Consider the following 26999-nt stretch of genomic DNA (forward strand, 5'->3'; position numbering starts at 1 on the left):
AAAAAGGTAACTGTATTTTAGTACGTGAGCTCACTTCTTTTCTTTTGCGCAGGAAACTAGTAGGGGTTTCTTTTGGCACACAGAATAATCCATGAACCGTTGAGGCCAGGTTTCCCACAAATTTTAGTGTAGATTGCTATGGTGCTCTATTTAGGAAAACCTGTCTTTATAGAGAAATGGATTCTTGTCCATCTCAGCTCATGCTGTAACATCAGTAATAGCAGCAGTGTAATATAAAAATAGTTGATGCAGTCTGTTTTTCAATTTTTTCTTTCTACTAATGTTTCTTTTTGTTATTTAACAGGTTTGATCTGTGGATGAAATGAATCATGATTTTCAAGCTCTTGCATTAGAATCTCGGGGAATGGGAGAGGTAAATATTTATGAATACTAAGAATGTATACCTCACTTTGATTATTTGAGCCATTGAGACTTGTTTTTTAACCATAAGTCTCCTTGAAAATAGTGGTTGTATCTTCCAAATGATGTGGGCTTTTAAAATCTGTGGTTGTGGGATTTTCAGCTTTTTTTTTAACTTTTAGCGGTAATTTTAGTGAGGTTATTTGTGTCTAGTTGATTTGATTGACCTGATAATGTCTTCTATTTTGGTAATGGACCATAATTACTTTGATCAGAAAAGAGCCTTCCTTGATCTTTGTCCTGCTGTTTTATATATGTATGCTATGTTTGCTTTAGCCACACTTAATTGTTCACTGTTCTTTCTTACAAAAATTTCTCCTTGTTCATTGTTTGCTTAATAAACTTCTAATCCTCTGCAGGACTCTACTGAAAAAGACTCTTTATTGTCCCATTGATATCTGCAGTAAAATTAATTACTTCTTCATCTGACTTCTCATGGATCTTTGTACATACTTTTATTATATTACTGGTTACAGTTTATTTGTTTTATATTAGTCTCCTCTGTAGATTGTTAGCTTTGAATGACTAGGGCACAGTGGGCACTCTAAAATTTTGGCTTTTATCAGTCCTGTTAATATATGATTTTCATTGGGGCATCCCATTTAACCTCACCATTACATAATTTAAGACATCAAAACGACTTAGTTTTCCATATACCTAATGAATATTTAGAAAACTTTAATTGATTATGAAAACCTTGCGGTCACATTTTGTTTTGTCATGTTCTGTAGTACTAACATAGTGTGGACTTTGATAATAGAAAATAACCGTGAACAGACCTAAGATGTGTAATTAACCGCTTGCTCCTGGAGATTATTTTACTTTGGTAGACCTTCATGAGACTCACTCCATCCAATGCTGTGCTCTTCAGATGCAGAAAAAGAGTCCAGTCACTCTTCTGGGCCACAAGAGGGCACCCTGCAGCTAGCTAACCCTCCCCTTCTTCAGAACAGCGTTTTCCAAAGAGTTTGTCATTTTCAGAGGACTGATTTAAGGGTGAGTTAAGGTGCTTAAGCATGAGTATTGCCAAAGTAAACTTGTTAGTCCAGCGCTTAAGGTAAAACTCTGGGCCCTAAGAAAATTTGAGAGAGGGAATAATTTTTTAGTTAAAAAACCTTGTAGCTTCACTGCGGTGCAGTGGCGGCTTAGGCATTATTTACACTATGGGTGAACAAAAAGAAGCAGTTGAAAAGGGCTTTTGTTTTTTTTCCCTGTTACTTATTTTCTTTGGTCTTTAGAAAGCAGAATAACATATCTTAAAAGCAGGTTTGAACAGTGCTTCAGCCTAGTCTGTGACAAACTTGAACTTGATTTTCTTAAAGACCAGATAAAGTCACACCCTTACCTTGGTTCTGTTTAGACCCCACAACACTTTACTTTGCAGATCTACACTGTGTATGTATTTACAAATTAGCTCTTTTTTTCCCTCCCTTTTTAAGTAGTATTTGATAAACCCAAAGACATGTTGGCAGTTTAAAAAAAAAATGTCATGATCAGAAACAGTAGTTGAGAGAGTTTAGGTATTTGGGGGGTGGAGGGAGGGGTATTTGAGGTTTTTGGAGAAGAAAGGCTGGTTTTAATAGCATGTTAAATGATCTAAGCTTAAATCTAGGCTTTTCTTAATGGGAATGTCAGATATGCAGAGTAAAAATGGCTAGGGTTAGGCTGTCTGGTTTTTTGGCAGGTAGCAGCAGGTCAGTGCTTCTGTGACCTTCATCTATTAAAAATGTATTTTTAAATAAGCTGTTATTCACTAATTAAATTTTTTTCTTAACAGTTTACCAACTAATTCTGTTACCTCTAAGAGATAGCTAAGAAACCTATTGAGGTTTCTGTATCTGGGTTCTCTCTCCCACAAGCCTTTCTATCTTTCCTCATCTCGCAGGCAGCAGGGAACCTTCTGGGATTTCCTTCTTTGCCTGTCTCTCTCTCACCAGTCTTCTCCTCCTTTCCTGACAGGTGAGGTTTTTTGTTTTATCCCAGAATTCATTCATTTTAATAACCTAAAAGCAGCCTTGAGTTTCTGGCTCTTGAGTTTTCTAAAATTGCTCGTTTATTTTTTTTAATGCGACATCCTTTTCTAATATATTGCCCTATCTTGACTTTTTCTTTAAAAATAAAGCTTTACTTATGTCTTAAATTGCTGTAAATCTATAATGTACAAAGCACTGCATTACATACAGGGTTATTTTCAAATGTACTGGGTTATGTAGATCATGATAGCTTTTACTGACTCATCATCAGAAGGGCGGTTTCTTCTAGTTGTTCATCCAGAGTAGGAACAGATTTGTATTCATCCATTCATAAATTCATCCTTTCCAATTTTTTCCATAGCACATTTTTGTCAAAAGGCCTAACAGTTTGTGTTATGTCACATGGCTTAAAAAGAACAAAGCTAACCCATAGGCGGTTGAACTCAGCTTCATTATAGTATGGTGTTTTAAAACTATACTGCAGAGACACATACCTTTATTTTTATATATAAAAATTAAACAGGAACTTTGTGTGTGTGTGTATGGAAAAAGAGGCTCCTGCCTGAAATTCTTTAGGGAACCCAGAATTTAACTTGAAATCACTGAGTTAATGTGTTTTGGGGGAGTATTTTCATAGCTTAGTATGATAAAGCTCCCTCCTTTCTTTTCTGACACAGTAATATTTAAAGAAAACATTAGAGAAAATTTATGTACTAAGATCCCAGGTAGTATGGTGAAGTGGAAAATGTACTGGAGAGAAGAGTAAGGAGACTTCTGTTTTCTCTCAGATCTATCATTAGTGCTATGTATTTCTCTCAGATCTATCACTAGTGCTATATCACTAGTGAGAAAGACTGACTTCTTTGAAGGTAGTAATAAGAATAGCCTTTTGTATGAATCACATATACCTCCCAAATGCTCTAGCTCTGATCTGAGCTGTTAGGGATAACTGGAATGGAAATCAGCTGTTTTAAATAGCTGATTATCGCCAATGTCTATAAATCCCTATCTTAGACATTCTGTCATAAACTTTATCCACTCTAATGAATTCCCACATTATATAGTCTGGATATCCTGATAACATCTTGAACTGTTTTATTTTTTTCATTATGGCTAGTCGTGGCCTAATAACTGAATATTTTTAGAAATATTGATGAGTTAGACTATGATTGGAAAGAACCATCTTCTGTGGTAGTTAAGTGTAAAGAAAATGGGCTTTAGAATTAAACAGTTATGGTTTCAGCTCCTAATGCTGCCACTTACTAGCTATATATGTAATCTTACATGTAATCTTGGATAGTTTATTTAACTTCTGATTCTGTTTCCTTACGCAAAATGTGACTTTATTAAGCAACTTTGTATTGATGTAAGTAGTGTAGTTTCATGATCCCCCAGGATACTCAAATTTAAAAAGAAGGCAAACAGCTATAGACAAGATTTTTGTAATGAATACTCCTATAATCATTTAAAATAATCAGCCAGTTAAATGTTGCTGGCCAGCATGTTACTCATGTTTTAGAATCTTAAAGGATTCATACTTTTCGTAGTGAAGATACGTAATATGTATGTTTGCCACGTGCTAGATGCTGTTCTAAGTAGTTTACTTATATTATTTCATTATTGCCTCATAGAAAACTCTATAACAGTAGCTTTATTATTATCCTTACTTTACAGATGAAGAAACTGAGGCTCAGAACAGTTATTTAACTGGCCCAATACCAAGTAACAGTGCTTGAACAGCAGTTTGAACTCTTGAGTGCCTTGACTGTTTACAGTACTGCTTCCCATTGGAAGTGATGACATCTAATAATATTTGCTGCTGATATTAAGGGATATTGGGAATGTAGAAGATTTGGGGAAGTAGTATGATTTGAAAACATTAAGTATTGATATCTTTCATCAACGGAAAAGATTAAAGTCTAGAAAAGCACCATTCTGGAGTTCTCTTGTGGCTGTTGTTCTACACACTTGGTTATTAGCATCTGTGCCTGCCTATCTTTTATGAACTTCCATTGTAAATAGAGTCACCTTACATCCTAATTTGCCCAGACTGTCCAGATATGTGTTTTCGTGGCATAATTGTTAATAGCACTCCCTTTCTCAGAAGTGTCCCAGTTTGGATGTTATATGAACACTATAATGTAGACATAGAGCCTTCAAGTTCTTTTAATTCTTAGGATTATATTAATTTGGTTGACTTGGTGATTTTACATAACAATTTTTTTTTTTTTTTTTTGTGGTACGTGGGCCTCTCACTGCTGTGGCCTCTCCCGTTGCAGAGCACAGGCTCCGGACGCGCAGGCCCAGCGGCCACGGCTCACGGGCCTAGCCGCTCCGCGGCGTGTGGGATCTTCCCGGACCGGGGCATGAACCCGTGTCCCCTGCATCGGCAGGTGGACTCTCAACCACTGCACTACCAGGGAAGCCCTTACATAACAATTTGTATTAGAAAAATCTGAAGTGTAAATGCACCTCAGTATAAATTCTAGCAGGAATTTTAATAATTATTTATTTTGCGGTAGTATACTATCGTGTTGACTGATTTCTTTGGAGATGGAAAAGGCAAGCCATAAGTGCTTCTTGAAGGAAAGAACTAATAAACTGGTGGATAGTGGAGGGATGAATTTGTATGTCCACCCAATCATTTCTGAGTTGGAATGATGGAGGAGTAGGTTGACAAGAAATACTGAGTTGCTTGACCTTGGTTTAGAGCTTTTGTGAATTAGGGAACTAATTTGAAACAGTATTGGATAGTATGTTTTACAGATCTTCAAGATCTCTTAGCCCTTGTTTTTGTGCTCTCCCATTTCTACTATAGTAAAAGAGTCTCCAGGGGCAAAACACTACTTTTATTGCTATTCCAACCTTTGTACCACTTAATCTTTTCTTTTTTTTTTTAACTGTTCTATCCTGGATATCCTGAATTGTTGCTTCCCCCTATATTTAGTCCATTTTAACTTAATTCTTGGTCACAAGCCAGTAGTTTCTCTAAAAATATTTGAAATCAGTGTCTGTGCTGTCACAGCTGTTTCTAGAATGGTGATAAGGGCCTTTGTTAGGAAAAGTGTTAATTTTATTAACTACTAAATTGTTTGCTGGTCCGTGATAACTTATAAATGTTTGCAAAATGAAGAGACATTCATAGCCCAGTGCCTGGCAGAAAGTAAGCACACTGGGTAAGTGCTTGACATAGACCCCCCCCCCGCCCCCAGTTTTACAGTTTGGGTGTCAAAGCAGTGATCTATGAACTACTACTGTACTGCATGGAATCTTATCCCAAAAGACTGGAATAGGCCCCTCAAAAAGATTCTATTATTTCTTTTACCTCAGAAGATTAGTTTGTTTCAGCCGCTTCTATGTCTGTAATAAATGCTTCTACTAAGTTGTTATAACTTCATTTCTGATTTCTTATTTGTTATCCTTATTTTGCTGTTAAAACATTTTTCTTTATGAAGTATGGGATAAAAGCATTATTTGCTTAGAAGCCATTTCCTTCTGCCTGAAATGGCTTATTTATACAGTACTTCAAAGGGATTAACTTGGGTTTTACTATGAATAAATGTTCAATTATTTAAATATATCAAGTGCAGTGTTTTAGTACTGTATTATCAGATTTACATTTTGTTTGAATATTTTCATGAAACTTTTATAGTGAGATTTTTAAAAATTGCAGCAACAGAGGTTGTATTTTACCGAGATCTTTATTAGAGCAGATTATTGTTTTAAATGTCTATACTTTAGGGAATTACCTGGTGGTCCAGTGGTTAAGGCTCCGCCCTTCCACTGCAGGGGCACAAGTTAGATCCCTGGTCATGGAACTAGGATCCCTCAAGCCATGCAGCGTGGCCAAAATAAGTAAATAAAATCTTTGAAAATAATAAAAATAAGTAAATAAAATGTCTATAATACAAATCATTTGCAGCTCAGGAAGATCCTAACATGCAAAAAGTTTTCTTTCTTAAAATAGCAGTAAAATTAACAGTATTTAGTTGAGCAAAAGATCCTCGGGATATATGCCCAAATTGAATTTTCCCTCCTCCCTCTAAAGCTGCTTATCCTCTTTTTTTTTTCTGTTTTGGTCAGTAGTATCATTTACCTCATTACCCACATTTTAAACTTTTATTCTTTTTATCAACCTCCCCTTATTTTTAAAAAATATTTATTTATTTGTTTGTTTATTTGGCTGTGTCGGGTCTTAGTTGCAGCATGCAGGATCTTCGTTGCCGTGTGCGGGACTTTTTAGTTGCAGCATGCACACTCTTAGTTGCGGCATGTGGGATCTAGTTCCCTGAACAGGGATCGAACCTAGGCCCCTTGCATTGGGATCTTGGAGCTGTAGCTGCTGGACCACCAGGGGAGTCCCAGACCTCCCCTTATTTTTATTCATATTCTGTTGACTCTCCTGAATGTTTCTGAAATCCATTCTATTTTCTCAGTTCTTTCTGCCAGTTGTTTCAGTTCTTGTCGTCTTGGCTTTGTTGTAATTCTCCTTAACGATTTCTTTGCCTCTAGCCTAGAATATCCATTATTCTTAGGACTTACAATTTGAATTGTTTTCTGAAACACAGTGTCACTCTTCTGCCATCCTCTCTTGAGTCCCTGTTGCTTCAATGTAATATACTATTGATATTTCTTTAGCGTGTCTTTGAGGTTCCTCATAGTCTGCCTAGATAGCTTTAACAACATCAGCTTCCACATCTGTTCCTCCATCTCACACCCTATTCTACAAACTGCATTTTCTCAAGTTGTGCCTCTGTTCATAATTTCTTGTGTCCTCCCCACCTTACATTCACACTTTAAACCCCCAACACACATACAGTCTTATCTCTCAGACCCAATTCAGTTTTCACCTAAGTTCATTTTATTATGGTTAGTTTATATTTGTGAGCTCTCTGAAGATAAGGTCACCAGGCCCTTAAGGAGGCAAACACAGGTAATTTAGTGTGATAAGTGTAGTAATAGAAGTATATACAGGTTTGATTATGAGGACCTAATTATGGGCTGAGAGGGATGGGTGTCTTACAAATGCTTATTTAAATGTCAAATGCATGTTTTAGAAACCAGTCTGTTCTTTTCAAACAAACATATCCTCAGTTTGCCTTCTCTGAGTGTCAGGAAAGGTAGAGAGGGGAGACTTGGATGAACCTTAAAGTCTCATTAGAAATCGACCAAATGTACATTTTGAATTATCATTGAATGCTTATATCAACACAATTTTTATATGCTTGTGTATGTTAACAGTATTGGATAGGGCACAGGGCTTTGACATTGTTACCTCAAAAAGTATTTAAGGGTCTTTTCTATGTGTCTCTTCTGCCATCCCATAGCTTCCTGATTTGGGATCAATAGATTGTTAGTATTGAGGACCTAGGAAGAATTGTGAAGTTCACCTCCATTGCATTGTGAAGTAAGAATGAAAATTTTCTATCATTGAAGCTGTAGGATAGGAGGTGATCCAAGGGCAATACTTGGAAGTAAAGGAAAAATTTTCATCATTTGTTTAGATACTTTTATTGTATTACTGTATTAAGAAATTTAGTAAGTCTTTTGAAGAAAATTATAAAAAATATCACATGACAGTAAAGCGATTTGAAAAATGTAGAAAAGTCTGAAGTCGACTTTTCAGGTCTAGAATGATTAGAGCCAGTATCTAAGCACAAGTGGGGAGTGATTGTTAACTGGACAAATTAAGAAATAGGTCATCTGAATTTTCATTAGCATTGAAAACTAACTTGTGCCTATTGGTGGTAAGTTTACTTTCCTCTATGTTTTAGCTCTTTGTAATTAGAATAAAATTTAAATACAATATTTTTTTCCATTCCAAATAGCTTTTGCCTACCAAAAAATTTTGGGAACCTGATGATTCAACAAAAGATGGACAAAAAGGCATATTTCTTGGAGATGATGAATGGAGAGAGACTGCATGGGGAACTTCTCGTAAGTTATTGGTGTATGTGTGAGAGTTCTGAATTTGTTGCATACTTGAATTTTCTTTTAATCCTGCCCCCCAGACAGTATTTGGAGAAACTTTGCAATATCTGTGAGGATTTCATATATCCTTATAATGCACATTTTCTTATGTAAAGTAATTCATATCTAACAGTCCACTTATTGATTAGGAATGTTTGTCACAATAAGATTTTATTAAGTTTTATTTGAGGTTAAACTGATTATAAAATTCTGAATTTCAGTTAAAATAGAGGACACATTAACCTTAGGGATTTTTAAGCTTGAATTGTATTAATGGACAGTGACTGATTTATTTAATTGCAGCTCAGTCAAGCTTTATTAAACATCAGCCACACACACAAAGGAAGTAAACCCCCTTACTAAGGTAGAATTCCCAGAAAGGGAGCAGACTTTGAATGTTTTTGATATCCGTAAGTAGTGAAGAGAGACATAGGTCCAAGAAACTCTTAAGGGAAAAGGAACTGGGGTGTAAGGAGTATAACTCACAAGGGGTGACAGTATTTATTGGTAAGTTAAAGAGCATAGTTATATTCTTAAAATAGTACTGATTATATTTTTAAATGTTTCTGACTAGTAAAATTTGAGATATACACATGGAACTTTGAACATGTATTTTACAAATAAGTTTTCTCTTTGTAACTAAGTTTAATGCAGCTTACTAAAGCTATAGAAAATGATCAAAGTAATATAAAAACAAATTTCTGAATGATAATTATCAACTTAACCTTATATTTTGGGTGTAAATTACCAGGTACTTTTTCATTCTCCAAATTATTAAAAAGATTTTTAAGTCCTATATAGTCTTAAATTTTGTTTTTAAGGGTAAAATAATTTTTTTTAAGTTAGGAAAAGCTGGAAAATTTTAGTGATTAATACTGTTTTGTAGTCAAAACTGAAAAAGATTGAAAACTTTGCTAACTACTAAATTAGACTAAAATACTAGGAATTTTCTTTGGTTTCAAACAATATGTAATATAATATGCCAGGTTTGGAGAATACAAAGATAAATGAGATGTATGATCCCCATCCTCAAGGAATTTTTTTTCTGGATTTGTATTAACCTATATAGATTGCACTCATAAGGACTAGGATACATTTTTCCCACAAAAGGCACTTTTCTTTGCTAAAATAATGTGCTTGAAAACTTGGTTGATAGGCATGTTTGCTTTATTTTGAAAGTTGAATGGTTAATTGCTCTATTTACCAGAACCAAAATTTTTTAAAGCATTCCAAAGCAAAACATCTTGAGCACAACATGGTAATGAGAGATATTTTCAAGATGGATGATAGGGAAATATCTTTGGTATGTTATATTTGGAGGACAACTAGTACCAGCAATAAAACATTTAAGCAACTGTTTATATATTCCTGATGTATCTTTTTAGCGTCAAGTTTATACTTTTAGTTAATTCCTTGTACCACTCCCTCTTCCAACTTAACTTTTTTACTTGTACGGATAAAATTTTGAAGATAAGTATTAGTCTTTACCAGGAGAAATGAGAAAAATAGAAATGAATGGATTATTTTGTTTACTGAACAGACATTTATTGAATGCCAAGCATGTACAAATACGAATAACACATTCCTTGTCCTAAAAGAATTTTCATTCTACGATTCTTTCCATGACTACAGGAGATTTTATCATACACATATTTCCTTCTTAGCTGAACTGAGTTACTTGTAATTATTAATTTCGTTGTGTTCTGCACTTTTAGGCCTTAGAGAAACCAGGATGTTCAAACCGAGATGCTCTTTCCATCCCCCATTTTCACCTGTTTTTTGTTCTCTACTCTTAATATCACTTCCTTTGGGATTCACTCTAGGACTGGGAAGAATTGATAGATGCCCTTTCTTTCTGTTCCCTATAGTATCCTGGATTATTTTTATTGAAGTGCTTTTACTCTCTTATGATTGCCTCTTGTTACAACTATAATCTCTTTTGAAGTCAGGGACTGTTTGTTCTTGGATTCCCCATACATAGCACAGTGCCCAGCATAGGAGAGACATTTATTTTATTTTATTTTATTTTTAAACATCTTTATTGGGGTATAATTGCTTTACAATGGTGTGTTAGTTTCTGCTTTATAACAAAGTGAATCAGCTATACATATACATATGTTCCCATATGTCTTCCCTCTTGCGAGGAGAGACATTTAAATCAACATTTAAACTGTGCATGACTGAATGAAAAATATAATGACTGATCTCTCATGGATAAAGGTACTGACATGGAAGTGTTTTAATATGGTTTAACAAAAGTACTAGTCATTTTAAAATTACTGCAGTTAATAAAATGATGAGTGAGTATACCTCTATAATAGTTCAGCCCTTTAAGGATGATGCCTAATATTTAGTATGGTACGTGTTCACATATGAGCCAGATATAAATAGTGGCTTATTGGTTCCTTTTTAAAAATTTTTTCTGCAAGTCTATGTGACTCTTCCTCAAATGTTTTATTATGTTTGTATCTTCTTTGCTTTCAGATCTTAAGTATTGCTTTTTCTTTTTGTCACAAAAATATGTAGAAAATGTATTCGTACCATATGGATGATTTTTTAAAAAAAAAATAAATGGAAAACTTAGACTAGAAGGTATTTTTTTAAAAAATCTTAAGTGATACTTAATTTTTTACACCAAGAATAGAAAATTCTGGGCTTCCCTGGTGGCGCAGTGCTTGGGAGTCCGCCTGCCAATGCAGGGGACATGGGTTCATGCCCCGGTCCGGGAGGATCCTCTGCGGCTGGGCCCGGGAGCCATGGCCGTTGGGCCTGCGCATCCGGAGCCTGTGCTCCGCAACGGGAGAGGCCACAGCAGTGAGAAGCCCGCGTACCGAAAAAAAAAAAAAAGAATAGAAAATTTTGTGATATTACTGGTTTTTCTAAACTTAGTCATTTGTGCTTACAGCAGTACAGCCGTGTGTTCTGAATCTGTCCAGTACGTAACTGTGAGCTTGAGGAGTGCCTCTGCCAGTTTAGAAGTTACTTTTATTTCAGGTTTTATCTCTAAAGTTTTTTGTTTTGAATTGTTTAGAACTTTTTAATAAGATGCTTACAGGCAGCGGAGATGTCAAATTAGTTTCTGTCTCCATTGATCTTTGGGTTTGACTGTTCTCCACATAGGCTTTTACCTGCTTTTTAGCAAATGGCTTTCTTAATCTGTATTCTCAAGAAATGTGCCCAGGCCAGTGAGTCTCAACAGACTGAAGATCTTTTTATAAAGATTACAGTAATATTCAAAATAAAACAATATGCTGATTTTTCTTACTTTAGTATATAAATTCATGTAAATACATTTTGTTAGCTTAAAAGTACAAATTTGTAATTGTGTTCTTTCTTCCAAACAGACCATTCAATGTCCCAGCCTATTATGGTACAGAGAAGATCTGGACAGGGTTTTCATGGAAACAGTGAAGTAAATGCAATATTGTCTCCGCGATCAGAAAGTGGAGGCCTTGGTGTGAGCATGGTAGAATATGTATTAAGTTCTTCTCCTGCTGATAAATTGGATTCTCGATTTAGGAAGGGAACTTTTGTAAGTATTTTGAGTAAAGAAAGGTTTTTAAATTGCTTGATGGTTATTTGGTTGTCTTTAAGACAGTTTCTTTTTCTGGCCTTTCCTAGAACTAAAGGAAACTTCATAGCTATTGGTGCTCTTGTTTTCTTGTCTTGGCCACTTGAAATACATGAAGTGGTAGAACCACTGGGAATATTTCTAATCTTAACCATGTTACCAAAAAAACCCATATTAATTAAAAAACAAAATTTGTAAGATTAAAATTGCATATTCATGGTAGTACTTGATAAGAAAATAAAAAAACAAAATCATCTATGCATTAAGTAGAATTTTTATCTCATTTGTGGTGTTACTGCTTTTCCAGCACCGCTATAGTTAAGGTTGCCTTAGCCCTTCTGTTATAAATCACTGGTTTGTACTCAGTTTTTTTGGCCTTTTGTAAATTAGTTGACTATGAAATTAAAATAAGATTCAATGTTTTTATTGTTTACATGCACTATAGTATAGTTTTAGGTCACCTCATGGTGCCTTTTTTTGTGTTCTATTAAATATTCAGAATCAAACAGATTCTTTTTCCTCAGGGCACTAGAGATGCTGAAACAGATGGACCTGAGAAAGGAGATCAAAAAGGCAAGGCTTCTCCATTTGAGGAGGACCAAAACAGAGATCTTAAACAAGGAGATGATGATGATTCTAAAATAAATGGCAGAGGTTTGCCAAATGGAATGGATGCCGATTGCAAAGATTTTAAGTAAGATTTTAACTTTCTCGAGAAGAAAAACATATCTCTTTAGGGATTATTGCTACTAGGTGATGTGACTGATGTAGACATTTTTCCAATTTTGGTTTTTTTTATTTCCCTTTGTACTTTGTATTAATCTGGAGGAAGATTTAAAATTTTTTGTAAGGAATATTAGTTAATGATTATGTGCCATTTTTTAAGAAAACAATTCTTTAAAAGTCTCTAAAACAAATGCATTCCATTGAAGGAATAATGTTAGAAGCTGCCGTTACCTTTCTGCTAATATGGTAGTCTAAATTTTAACTGTTTTCTCCCTGCTAAAATTTAGTGAATTTTAGGTTTAATCTGTGATTTTTCTTGGCAAACTCTTCTTGGGTTTGCTCTTGAGCACCTTTCTGTAGTTTCCTCTTCCTTCTATCCCTGAATTGTATCTCCTATCCCCCCTTTTCCTCTGAGTTTGTGCTAATACTTAATCTTGCTGAAATTAGGAGGGGGGGGAACATATTAGAGACTTCCAAAGTTAGTTTTAAGTTCAGAATTTAAGTTCAGTTGCAGATTTTTTATTGTCTCTTTATGACAAATAATTGTTTCTTTTCTTCTAAGCTTTGGACTTGGATTAGACAGTGCACATTTATCTAAATATTAGGGTGTTGTTTCTTCATACAGGGAGTTGTTTCTTCATACTGATTTCCTTTACTTTATACTTCAGTAGTCAGATGCTTTGGGGCCTATACCTGAAAATAAGCTGTTTCTTTGCGATCTTGTGAACCATGGAATATCAGTTAGTTGTAGGTACATGTTTACATTTATTGCCTTTAATTATCAAAAGCAGACTAACAGTGCTTCTTAAAAACAGTGCCATTTCTATCTGTTCTAAATGCAAAAAAGCATCCAAAACCAGTAAACCTCTTTTGACAAGAAATTAATGCTATTCAGTTTGTTTTAGGACCTAATTCTGATTTTGCGCTTCTGCTATTACTTAATCTTTATGTTTTAGTCAAGGATACGCATTTAAAACTGAGTTGACTATAAACCTGCAGAGTATACATTTATAATTGAAGTGTTAATACACCATTAACTATAGCAAGAAAATAGCACCACTCATAGCATAATGACTTTTTTCTATTGTATCCTCTACTTTTTGCTGTTAGAGTTGTTTCGTATGAGAGGCTATACTTCTTCATATTAATATGAACTTTACATTCAATAGCATTCTAATTTTATTCTGTTTAAGTTTGGGGTATGTATTTAAAATTGCTTATAAAATGTTTCAGATACAATATTGTCTTCAACAATATAAAACCATTTCAAACTAATAGCTGTGGTCATATGGTCATTATGGCAACACATTATTATGTACATTAACTGATACATCATCAACATATATATATTATTGGAGTAGAACTGAAAGGAATGAACTATAGCAGGCTTTCTTTCTTTTTTTTAATTGGCTGATTTTAAAGAGGACCCTTTCAGTTTTATTTTTTTCTTCCCCTATATTCTGAATGAAAAACAAGCCTTGGGATTATTCATATGAAAAATTAGGTGCGGATAAAGGGGAAAGGAGTTTGAAATTTCTTCTGATGTTGCAAGGACAATGGTTAATTTTGAAATAAAATGTAAGTCTGCCTAAATATCTGGAAAACAATTCTTGTAATTAAGCAGTTGCTTTGTGAAACGTTCTGTACATGTTAGCAAATTTATCTCAATGTGAAGCACCTGAAGGTTGGGGTCAGTTACACAGGTGTAACAACTGACGTTGAAAGCCAGGTAAAATAGTTATTGCCATTTATTTAATGTACTTATATTTGAATATACTATGAACCGATGGTTCCAGAACAGACTTGTTTCTTGTGAGGGAAAGGATCTTATATAAAATATTTCTGTAGAAGGAAAGAGACTGTAAATGAGAATTATGTCAAGAAATAAAGTGAAAATAAAGTTTAGACTGTGAAGGATGTTGATAAGAGAAGAGTCAGTGCTTAAAATTTAGTCCAATGTTAATAAATTTCTTCAGAAAATTAAGAAGGCTAGTCAGTGGGGAAAGTTGCTTTTTGTGTGTGTAGGATTATATTTTTCATTGATGTGCATACTTAATTTTTCATTAATATGTTATACATTTCTATTCTCATGATTTAAGCTGAAACAATTTGGTATGATAAAGATGGTTTTTGGAGCGCTCATAGAAGGTTTTCACAAATAGTCTTTTTGTTCTTGTTATTTGGAACCACAAGGTCACCTCTTCAGTCTCAGCAAGGAAACTGAGGCCTGGAAGATGAAATGATTTGCTCAAAATAATACTTAAAGATAGAATCAGGAGTCAGCTTTCTGTCTTGGTTCACTGCCCTTTTCTGTCGTATTGTATATTTTACACCCTTAAGTCATGGAGGCCATATGATTCTTTATGGCCAGTTTTTTTTCCTGAAATATTAAGCACGATGTTAGGGAAATTATGTGCTGGTGGACAGGATGGGAGTATGGTAGGTGGGTTTTGGTTTTGAGCCTTCCCATATTTGTCACTTGATAGTCTGCTGTTCATACCTACGATTCACTTTGTCTGATTTGAGACAAAAGTTTTGGGTAGTCTAAGCTTAAATTTTGGTATTAGCAAATTTCCTTATCTGTAAAATTGAGTTATATCTTTATGCTATTCAAATCGGGGACAATGGTCACTAATGATATTTAAATAATGAAACCATGTCAGCTCTTAAGAGGAAGCTAGATTAAACAGAAAAAAATGTGATAAAGTGGAATGGTTAGCGACCTAGGGTGCCTAATTTGCCCTCTGTGTTTTACAACCATTTGTTTTTTCATGATTTTCCTACTTTCCCATTTCACCTTTTGACATACTTGTTACTTTTACACATTTCTGTTTTGTTTACATAGTCGTACTCCTGGAAGTCGTCAAGCCTCTCCAACTGAAGTAGTTGAGCGCCTGGGCCCCAATACTAATCCCCCAGAAGGATTGGGGCCTCTTCCTAATCCTACAGCTAATAAACCACTTGTTGAAGAATTTTCAAATCCTGAAACTCAGAATCTAGATGCCATGGAACAAGTAGGTCTGGATTCCTTACAGTTTGACTATCCTGGTAATCAGGTACCAATGGACTCTTCAGGAGCTACTGTAGGCCTTTTCGACTACAACTCCCAGCAGCAGGTAAAGCATGCCACTCCTTTAAAGAAGTTCCTCTCGACTATGTACTAGTATAGCCTGAAGTGCTATGAGACATTGACATAAATAATAGGGGTATTCTTGAACGTTTAGTGTTTTATTGAATAAAATGTCCTTGTAGTTGAAAAAGTGATTCAAATATGTATTTATAATATTCTGTTCTTAGCTTTCTAAACAAAAATGAAATGCTCTGAGACTAATCTTTGTATTAAATATTTTTTTCTTAATAGCTCTTTCAGAGGACTAATGCACTGACAGTTCAGCAGTTAACTGCAGCTCAACAGCAGCAATATGCATTAGCCACAGCTCAGCAGCCACATATAGGTGAGTCTTTATGAGTTACCATTTTGATCACACTGTTAGAAAATCTTGTGTTAAAGTGTTTAGAATGTTCCTTTCGTATTTATTGAATGTTGTTATTTCATTACTTTTGAAACATCTCATTGAGATAAAACAGTAGTAGATTACATGGCAAGAGTAAAGATTAGGGAAGAACAGTTTGGCTTTTATTTGTGTCCTTGGTGAAATAAAAATCTATAACTTGATAAAAAACTGTCAGCACATAAGTTTGTTTTTAAAGATTTTTTTTTTTTAATGTGGACCATTTTTAAAGTATTTCTTGAATTAGTTACAATATTGCTTCTGTTTTATGTTTTGGGGGTTTTTTTGGCCATGAAGCATGTGGGATCTTAGCTCCCCAACCAGGGATTGAACCCACACCCCCGGCACTGGAAGGCAGAGTCCTAACCACTGGACCGCCTGGGAAGTCCGAGCACATAAGTTTTTTTCTCAGTGTGAAGTCGAAAGCATCAAACACTTGGAAATTCAAGTGTAGTTACGGGTGTTCATATCAAGTCAGAATGTTTATTTTTAAAATGGGTTGGAAATAGGAATCCCAAGAAAATTTCTTTGAATATTTTCTTCCTTAATTCATTAAGCTATTTAGTCTTTGACCTTTATAGTCTTTACTATGATGTGAATTATTACAATTACATATGTGTTACTGGTAGAGTTCAGGCATTAGTATGTGTTTTGGGTTTTTTTTGTTGTTGTTATTTTAAAATAATTACTGATTCACATGAGGTTGCAAGGAGGGTACAGAGAGATTCCCCACCCAGTTTTCCCTAAATGACTACATCTTACATAATTATAGTACAATACCAAAACCAGGTATATGACATTGGTAAATGTGTGTGTATATATTTATGTTATTTTATCATGTTCGTGGAACCGTTTTTACACCTGATTTTGGCTGACCTTGATTTATTTCCTGGTTGGAAAAGTTGTGAACACTCTCAACATCAGTATGTTTGGGGGCAGTGGGTGGGATATACTAAGTTGGTTCTGTTCCCTTAATTGTGTATTGTTCTATGTCAATCCAAGAAGTCTTTCCAGGTCCAAAATTTTATTTTTGGTTTTAATCAAAGATGACCACACATTTCTAGATGACTTCTAATAGCAGCATGCACTCTGGACCTGTTTTTTCCAGTTTTCTTCAGCCTTCTGTACCCCTGTCCTTCAGTCCTTCTTACTCGTTGTTAGAAACATACTGACTCCTGTCTACTCGTGGGCCAGTACAACACTTTTTATTTCTTGACGCTTTGTGGTATGATTTATATGTGGCAGGCTAGGATACCCATTATTGCTCTTCCTTTTGAGAGTTTTAAATTTTTGGTTCTTACTTGCTTTTTTATATGAACTTTAGAATCCTTTTATTTACATCCAGATCAGATTAAAATCTTAACTTAGGAAGATCAACATCTTTATGACATTAAGTATTCTTATCCAGGACATAGTGTATCTTTAATTTTGTTCAAGTCTGCTTCTGTGTTGTTTATGATTGCTTTAAAGTTTTTCTCATGTAAGTTTGCATCTTTCTCAATAAGTTTGTTCTTTGGTATTTTATCTTTTGCTATCATTGTAAATGCCTTCCTGTCTTTCATTATATCTTTAAATTGGTATCTATGAAAGCTCTTAATTAGTATTTATTAATTTTATGAATGATATTTTCTAATAATTGAAGCATTCCTGTGTTTTTAGGATTTGGAAGAATTGTATATAATTATTTTAATGAGCTCTTTTAATTTGCTGATGTTTTATTTAGGATTTTTTTTTAACTCAACATATAATGAAGTTAGTCTTTAAGTTTGTATGTGTGCATTTTTGCATTTTTTGTTAGTTTTGATATCAGTATGCTTGCTTCATAAAAATAATTTAGAAATGTTCCTTTTTTTAATGCCTTGGAGTATTTTCATTTACATTCTTTCTTACGTGATCTTTAAAGATTTGGCACAACTTAGAACAACTTTGTGAAGCCATCTGGGAAACTATGCAAATAAATTTGAAAACCTGAATAAAATGGAAATTTCTAAGAAAGCATAACTTAGCAAAATTGATCCCATCTTTTCATCTTTGTTCCATAGTTAAATAGAAAGAGAGAGAGAGAGTTGATCATAGTCCTTTTATCCAGGTTTGCTCAGTCATCTTTTAGCTGGCTGATAGTTCATTTAGAACAGCACTGTCCCAAGAGAAATATAATATGTGCCACACAGAATTTAAAATTATTTAGTAGCTACATTTTAAAAAGTAAAAAGAAGTAAGTGAAATTAGTTTGAATAATATTTTATTTAATCCATTATATCCAAAATATTTCAAGTATAATCAATATAACACTAATAAGAAATGTTAAATTCTCTTCTTCATATAAAGTCTTTGAAATCAGGTATGCATTTCCCACTTTGAGCAGATCTCAGTTTAGACTAGTCACATTTTAAATGCTCAGTAGCTATATATGGTAATAACTACCATAACAGACAGTGCATATTCTAGAATGGGGTTGACAAACTTTTTCTATAAAGTCCCAGATAGTAAATATTTAAATTTTGCAAGCCATATGGTTTCAGTCACAGCTACTCAACCCTGCTGTTATAGCACAAAGCAGTCGTAGACAATACATAAATGAGTACAACTGTGTTCTATAAAACTTTACTATGGGCACTGTTATATGAATTTTGTATAATTTTCATTTGTTACAAATTATTATTTTCAACCATTTTAGAATGTTTATTCTTAGCTAATTCATAGAAAAATAGGTAGCAGGCTAGAACTTGGCCCATGGACTGGACCAGAAAGAGGTATAGATACAATACATTTTATGTTTTAAAATAGAGCCACACTCAAAAGAGAGAGAGAGAAAAGAAAAACGTGGGGTTGTTTTGATGGCTGGGGAATTTCTGTAGGATAGGAAATTGAGAGGTGATCCATAGGAGTAAACTGGAAATAAATCTATGAGGCCTGTAGCGGGCTGCAAGAGGGATAAATAAGCAGAAGGCCTGCACAGTGCCAGGATTGGGGTTGGAGGGTTAGACCCCCAAGTCACTAATAAAGACTTGGTTTGGAGACTTCACCTTACGGTGTGTAGTTAGCAATTGGGATGAGTAAGTGTAAGAGAATCTCATATAAGATAGTATCTAAAACAGAAATTACAGTGCAAACAAGAAAGGGCAGTCAGAAGGCAGTCATATAACATATAGTAGAATTTACACCCAAGATGTAGAAATAAGAGAACTTTAAAGTTCTGAAAAGAACTTTAAAATGTTTATTTAGAATATTAAGAGATCAAGGACTTAAGTCATCAAAGATCGGAGGTCTTGAAACAACAAAATGATGTGAAAACAGACCATTTCAGAACCTGTGGAAAAAAAAAAAAAAGACATAGGTGGGTTTCATAATTAGCTGTCACCTAGGAGGAAATGAACCAGAAGATGAAACTTACAAACACTGAAATATAGCACATAGTAATCAGGATGTGGGGTGGAGTAGGGAGTAACTAAATCAGTTCAAGGTGTATGTAAAGAAAACTGTAAACTTTTTCTGAAGGCTTAAATAAATGGGGACACATGCCCTTTGGGGGAAACTCATTACTGTAAAGAGGTCAATTCTCCTTAAATTAAGTTGTGAATTTAATATATTGATTGGAATCCCAACAGGATTTTTTTTTGTTTTGAACTTGAAAGTTTGCTTTTGATGTTTATCTCAGAAAAGTGAAACCGGAAAATTAATAGAACACTAAAATGAGAGGTGGACGTACTCAACCATATTTCAAAACAATTATTATCAACAGTGATTAAAATGGTGTGGCACTGGCCTAGAAATATACAAGTCGATCAGTAAACAAGAACACTCTGAAATGGGTGTGTGTGTATTTGGGGTGCAGTGGTGGGGTAATTTTAACCTTGACATTGCAAACTAATTATAAAAGAATATCTTTGGAGAATAAGTTGGAGATAATTGGGTCATATTCCTGATGGATTAAAAATTTTAATGAGAAAAAATAAAGGTATAAAAGATTTGATATGTTTTTTCTCTTTGATAGCCAAAGAACTATAGATTAAAACCAAAAAATTTGAACGCTTTATTTTACTTCTGATGTTGACAACTTTTAAAAAGTTTGATAATATCCTATTTCAGCGGGAGTGTAAGTGGTGGTCTCATATACTTATGGTAGTAATGTAAATCGGTACAACTTTCCTGGAGGGTAATCTGGAAATATGGATCAAGAAATTATATATATTTGTCCATTTACGTGAATTTTCATGAGGATATGATGCTGTATCATACTTAAAGAATAATAGCAGCACTATTTATAGCAAAAATTGTGACTCATCTAAATATATATCTGTAGTAGACTGGTTAAATCATGTTTCTTCTATGTAGTGGGATACAAAACTATGAAGCTATAAAAAAAAATGAACTAGGGAATTCCCTGGCGGTCTAGTGGTTAGGACTCTGCTTTCACTGCCAAGGGCTAGGGTTCCATCCCTGGTTGAGGAACTAAGATCGACAAGCCACACAGCACCCCCGCCTCACCCCCCCCCCAAAAATGAATTAGATAGGTATCTGTTGACATAGAAAGGGATCTGTGGTTAGAAAGGGATCTGTGGTTAATTGGCAAGTGAAAAAAGCATATTAAAGTACCGTTATACCCTGTAATATAAAATTTATGAGTGTGTGTTTGTGTATATAAATATAAAAATTTAGAAGGGTATACATTTATACATATGTGCATATGTAAACACAGATTCAAAAACATGTATATATACGTGCAAACATATACATATTTATATGTATACAAACAAGCATATGGTTTGATGTCTAATGTGTTGCAAATATTTCTAAGTGAATCATGTGAGCTTAAACTAAGTTTTCTTCATTTTTTTTGGCAGAAGGTTCAATATATATCCGTTAGGTCACACTAATTCCTTGTTTTTCAAATATTTGAAACCTTCCTGCTTCTTATCTGCTTTGTAATATAAATATGGAGAGAGCTATATTAAAATCATGTCTAAAATTGAAAAAAAAAATGTTTTAGAAGGCTATAAACCACCTGCCAGTAAAGGTTACATGAGGACTTTGGCTTTCCATGTTATATACTTAAATAGTATCTCATTTTTTAAAAGCAATCTTTTTTAATCCTAAAAATATAGAATATAAAATTAGGCCCTGACTTTTCGATTTGTAGTTATAGGAGTAGAACATGGATATCAATACATCTTTATTCTTGTCATAAAGATAATCACAGTAGAGGAACCAGAAGTAAATCTTGAAACCTTCGACCTAGGACATAGCTAAAAATGCAACTTGGAGCAAATGCTTTTTTAAATAGTGCAAGGATTTTGTTGAACCCTCTGTTTAATTCTTATTTTTTTTACTAAAAGCAGATTTTTCAAATGGCCATGCTATGCCTGGGCTTGAAATCAGTATTGTAGCTTGTGGCCAATATTTCTTAAAATTAAGTAATTTAGAAATCAATGAAGAGAAAAATTAAATAGAAAATAGAGTGCATTGGAACCTCATAAGGATAAATATCTTTTTGAGATTTTTGTTTGTGGCATGTGTGTGTATATGGACACTAGGGAAATGTATTTTACATTGTGGGTTACAGTCACAAAATGTGAAAGCCACTGTAATATAGTTAGAATTAGGTTTCTGAATCTTGATTTTAAGACCTAGATTTTAAGATAAATGTACCCTTTGAATACTTCTTAAAAAATTGTTTTATGTCCACCTGCTTTATGCCCATATCTCCCCACCATCATCTTTTAACTTGAACCTTTTTGAGCTCCTTTAACTTTAAACACATTCTCTTTAATTATTTCCCTACCTTGTACTTGTCACAGTTAGTTTCCAGAAGAGGAAACTCTCGCAGTACATTTTCAAAGTAATTTTTTAGTACCTTATGATAAAAGGTCTACATACCGATTCCTGCTCAATACCAGCAGTTTTCTTCTTTCTTTAATAAGTACCGCAAATGAATATTTTAAAATCTTTCTTAGCCTTAACCGAATCTATATTGGCATATATTAGACTCAGAAGTGGGTTTACGCTCCTGCTTAAAACTCTTCATTGTTTTATTTTCAAGATAAAGTCCAAACTACTTTGCATGACCCAGGAAACTCTTCATGAGTCTTCATTCTGATTATAACTCCAGTTTTATCTTATACACTACAGCCCCACTCCATCCTACCAAAAGCTTCTTGGATACCCCTACTTTCTGTGCTCATATAGCACTTACACTATATTCTAATTGCCAACTTACTTGTTTGTTTTTTTCACTAGATGGAGTGATTTGTGGGTGTAGATCATATCTGTCTCTCTCAGTGTTGAATCCCTAGCTCACAGTATGGCTTAATAAGGATTGAATGAAAAACCACTATTGAACAATAACAATTCTAGCTCTAAACATTTATTGTGTGTATGTGCTAGTACTATACAGTCATGTATATTTAATTCTAACAAAAATCACTGGTGATAAACCAGTTTCATAAACAAAGAACCCCAGAGTCAGGTTGTATTACATGCCCAAGGTCACTTAGTTAATAAGAATTAGAATCATTATACACCCTCTCCTCCCCCACCAACCCTAATTTCAGAAGAAATGTTTTTTTTTTTAACCTGATGAAGAAAATCATACATATTTTTTTATTTATTATTTCTCCCCCTTTAAAATACAGCTGGTGTATTCTCAGCAGGCCTTGCTCCAGCTGCATTTGTGCCAAATCCATATATTATTAGTGCTGCTCCTCCAGGGACTGATCCGTATACTGCAGCAGGATTGGCTGCAGCAGCAACATTAGCAGGTAACTTACTGTTCATACTTGTTGCTTGTTATGGATTTAGTTTTAATTTGGGGATAAGCTTTATTTTTGTCTATTTGGGCAACTTGAAGTTTCTAGGAAAAAACTGAAACATTTATCCAGAATGAACTGAAGTTTCCAGAGAGTTAGTTTATTTTTCGACTGTAATGCTACAGGAGAAGACCGAAGTCAGATAACTCGTTTCCTCCTGTACATAGCTGTTTTACATTTTAGTTTTATAGTCTCAGAAATCTTACATTAGCAGCCACAAATCTTTATTCTTGTGACTGATCCCATTACCCACAGAGACAGTGCAAATAAAGTTACTTCTCAGAAAATAAACTGGGGGTAGCTGCTATAAATACCCAGGTCAGGGATAGTACAAGGTAAAGAGGTTCAGTGATCTTAAGAGAATGAGTATCTAAAAAGTAAAGTTAAATTAGCAATGTTAAAATGTGCAGGCAAGCTGAGGGACAAAAAGGTGGGATTGAGGTGGAAAGAACTTATTAAGTGTCAAAGCCTGATAACCACCACTCAAAATCTGAAGTAAAAACCGAAAGTACACAGTGTCACATGTCAGTTGTATGGCAGTAAAGCTGGGAAAAAAATTTTTTTAAACCAAACTGTATTTATGTCTTATTTAAGTAAGGGAGAGTTGTGTACCGGTTAGGCACAGACTTACTGAGCAGAGTGATTTGCTGATCTTCTATAGGATTTGGGGGGAAGGTGGTTTTATGTTGAGTTAGTTACAGAGACAGGAATGAATTTGTCTTAAGCATGATTTATGTTGGTTACCAAGGCAGGAAGAGGGAGATGTCAGCTATAGAATTGTGTTCCTTGGGTTGAGTCTGTTGATTGGCTAACTTTTCATAACTTTAAGCTGTCACTGATAAGTTCACTGAATTATCACTGATCAATTAATTTTAAATCCACTTCTGGTAGTTATTTATTATTGTGACTGCAGAACAGTTAGTCTTTTCATAGGCTTTTTTTTTTATACTCAGGACTTTAAGACCTGAAAAAAATGTTAATTTCAAATTCTTGTTTGATATCTTAGCAGACTGAAACTAACCTGTCACATTCAGTAGCTTTGGTATAGATCTGCATGTGATTCCATAAAGATGTGAGCTTTCCTGGTACTATTTAACTGGATGTTAGTATGTAAAGTGCTAGTATATCATACATACATAAAATCATTAATCTATGGAACTGAAGGAAGCAACTTTAAGAGGTCATTAGTTTTGAGATGAGGATTCCTGGCGTTCTGAACTTACTTAGGCTTTCTAAGATCAGCACTGTTCAGTAGAAATAGAACGTGAGCCAGATAATGTACTTAGATTTTTCTAGTAACCACATTATAAAAGTAAACCACAGATGAAATTAATTTCAGTATGTTTGATTTAGCCCAGTATATCATGTAATCAGTATTTTTTAAATTATTAATAGATACTTTATTTTTAATGCTAAGTCTTCAAAATCCTGTGTGTATTACATACTTACAGCACATCTTAATTCAGGCTCTCCAGCTTTTAATTGTTTAGCCACAGATGACTTCCGGCTACTTTTGGACAGAGAGGTTCTAGATGGATGTCTGATTCTTTTGTTTTGTTTTGACAGTGTATCCTTTCTTCATAAATCCTTTTCTATATTTTAAGAGTCTTCATTGTAGATTGTGCTTAAACTATCTTTAGAAATATATTTTACCTTTAAACTGTTCAAAGCTTTTCATTTTAGTGATTGAGTCAGTTATACTGGGCTTTATTTTCTTCCAAAACAAAGTGAAACCAAGAGTTTGACTTTCTAAGGTATACACATTAGATATACTAAAATCATATCAGTGGAATTTAGGGACATGTATCAGTCAGGAAACATGACATCGTAATCATTAGTTTAATGGCAGGGCTTATTGTGTGATACTATTTACTGTCCAGAAATGAAATTTTATCTTGAATAAAGTAGAATAGAGCAAGAATTCATTCGGTTTTTCCTGGTTTGCTTTTTTATGTCTATGTCCATGATTATATTTCATAGTTCTTTCTTGTCTTAACTTACTAGTTCCATCTTCCTAACCATAAAGACACTGATGTTTCATTTGTTTTTACGTGATTTTCAATTGTTTTGTGAGAATTGTAACTAATTCTGTTTCAGATATGAAGACTATTTTAAAATTCACAGTTTACAATTAAAATACAGTTGTAGCAAGCTTAGTACCAACATTTTCCCTAGTTTTATGTTATAGATTACAAATTAAAAGCCAAAAATGTTTTGTTTTCAATTTTTAAAATTCCTTTTTAAAGAAAATGCTGAGTTGAGTATAGGAAATCTTACAGTTCTATGGTGTTTAATGTTCCTATTTGCCAGTATCAAATGCATAAACTAGCATTCAATAATAGGTGTTGAATAGATGGTTCAGTGTCCTGTCAGTTCATTGGTCTTCTTGAGTTTAGTTCACATCTTTTCATTAAGACGACTGCTGTCACCTCTGAATACTTTCTTTTTTAATAATCCATACCTCAGTGAGACTTTCTAGTAAAACTGGGAAAAAGAGAAAAGGGAAGACAGTTGTATGTGGGTAGAGGATTGTAAGGACATCTGCTCTAAGTCTTATGCACTGTCCCTTTTTTATGATCTAATGGTAACCTTATTTATCTATAAAATGTAGTGACTTTTTTTATTTTTTTTGGGGGGGTGGGATGTGGGGTTTAGGTCCGGCAGTGGTTCCACCTCAGTATTATGGTGTTCCGTGGGGGGTGTATCCAGCCAATTTATTTCAGCAGCAGGCTGCAGCTGCGGCAAACAACACAGCAAATCAGCAAGCAGCATCACAAGCTCAGCCTGGACAGCAACAGGTATAGGCCTGCCTTCATTAAATACTACCTGAAGAGTCTTGGAAATTTCATGAGCTCCCTGCATTCAAGATCTGTGGTTTTTTTTTTCCCCAATATGTAGCACAGTACTTATCATACAGTTGGCATACAAATATTGATTATGTGGTTTTTTTCTCCAGTAGTCATATATATGAACTTAAAGATCTGGTTGTATTCCATTTCAACATTTCTATTATTGAAACTGTCTTGAAATCTCTAGCAATTTTAAATTTTCTTTTCATCACTTCTTAAAGTGTGCTCATAATGTTTCTGTCAAAGTAATTGTCATTTCATTTTCTTCTGGGTATTTAAATTGCTATTTTAAATATTAATATATTTCTGACCAGAAAAAGGAGATTACTGGGTACTTTGTTTTTAAGTGAGGAAAGATGAAATATTTTCACTAAAGGTTAGATTTAATTTCTTAAAACAGAAAATGTTTATTTTTAAGGTTTTTTTAAAATTTCAGCCACTTTTCTGGAACTATTTTTATAAATAAATGTAAAAGAAAAATTCTGATAAAAATTCCAGAATTCTGTTTGTCAAATTTATCTTTTTTTTTTTTTTTTTTTTTTTCGGTACGCGGTCCTCTCACTGTTGTGGCCTCTCCCGTTGCGGAGCACAGGCTCCGGACGCGCAGGCTCAGCGGCCATGGCTCACAGGCCTAGCTGCTCCGCGGCATGTGGGATCTTCCCGGACTGGGGCACAAACCCGTGTCCCCTGCATCGACAGGTGGACTCTCAACCACTGTGCCGCCAAGGAAGCCCCAAATTTATCATATTTATACCAAAGAAGCAACTTAATGACAAGTATAGTGTTACTTGGCAGTTGAATTTTCTTTTAAACTATATTGATATTCTGTTAAAGCTGTCCTTTAGCTCAGTCCTTGTAGATTATACCACAGCACCATTTAATAAATTCTTTTTAAATCTGTGTCTTCTTTGGGCAGATAAAAATATCACATTGCCTAAACATCACATATACCTGTGCGTGATGCTTACTTACACGGATGGACTTAAGATGAATCCCCCTTGTCCTGAATTGTTTAAGCATTTACCTTTGTGAAATTAATGTGTATCATGCTTGTGTATATATTCACTACAACAACTATGTATTACAAAGCAGTTTGACCAGCCTTAAGAGTTTTCACATTTTTTGATGAAATCTTTTGTTCCTTTTTTAACCCTAAGGTTTTACAGTAAAAA

At 34.3% G+C, this 26999-nt stretch overlaps 1 protein-coding gene across 4 annotated transcripts in view; it reads left to right on the plus strand.

Moving 5' to 3' along the window:
- Positions 1–322: 322 nt before the first annotated feature.
- The window catches only part of PUM2 (pumilio RNA binding family member 2), a 70964-nt gene continuing 44287 nt past the window's right edge, over positions 323–26999 (plus strand). For all 4 annotated transcript variants that reach the window (XM_065891743.1, XM_065891744.1, XM_065891745.1 and 1 more), the window contains exons 1-8: positions 323–373; positions 8222–8330; positions 11708–11895; positions 12459–12628; positions 15506–15776; positions 16022–16115; positions 22805–22930; positions 25634–25776. In XM_065891743.1, the coding sequence (XP_065747815.1) occupies positions 323–373; positions 8222–8330; positions 11708–11895; positions 12459–12628; positions 15506–15776; positions 16022–16115; positions 22805–22930; positions 25634–25776 (1152 nt within the window). The remainder of the gene's footprint in view (positions 374–8221; positions 8331–11707; positions 11896–12458; positions 12629–15505; positions 15777–16021; positions 16116–22804; positions 22931–25633; positions 25777–26999) is intronic.

The sequence above is a fragment of the Phocoena phocoena genome, chromosome 14 (assembly GCF_963924675.1).
Source record: "Phocoena phocoena chromosome 14, mPhoPho1.1, whole genome shotgun sequence".
NCBI lineage: Eukaryota > Metazoa > Chordata > Mammalia > Artiodactyla > Phocoenidae > Phocoena > Phocoena phocoena.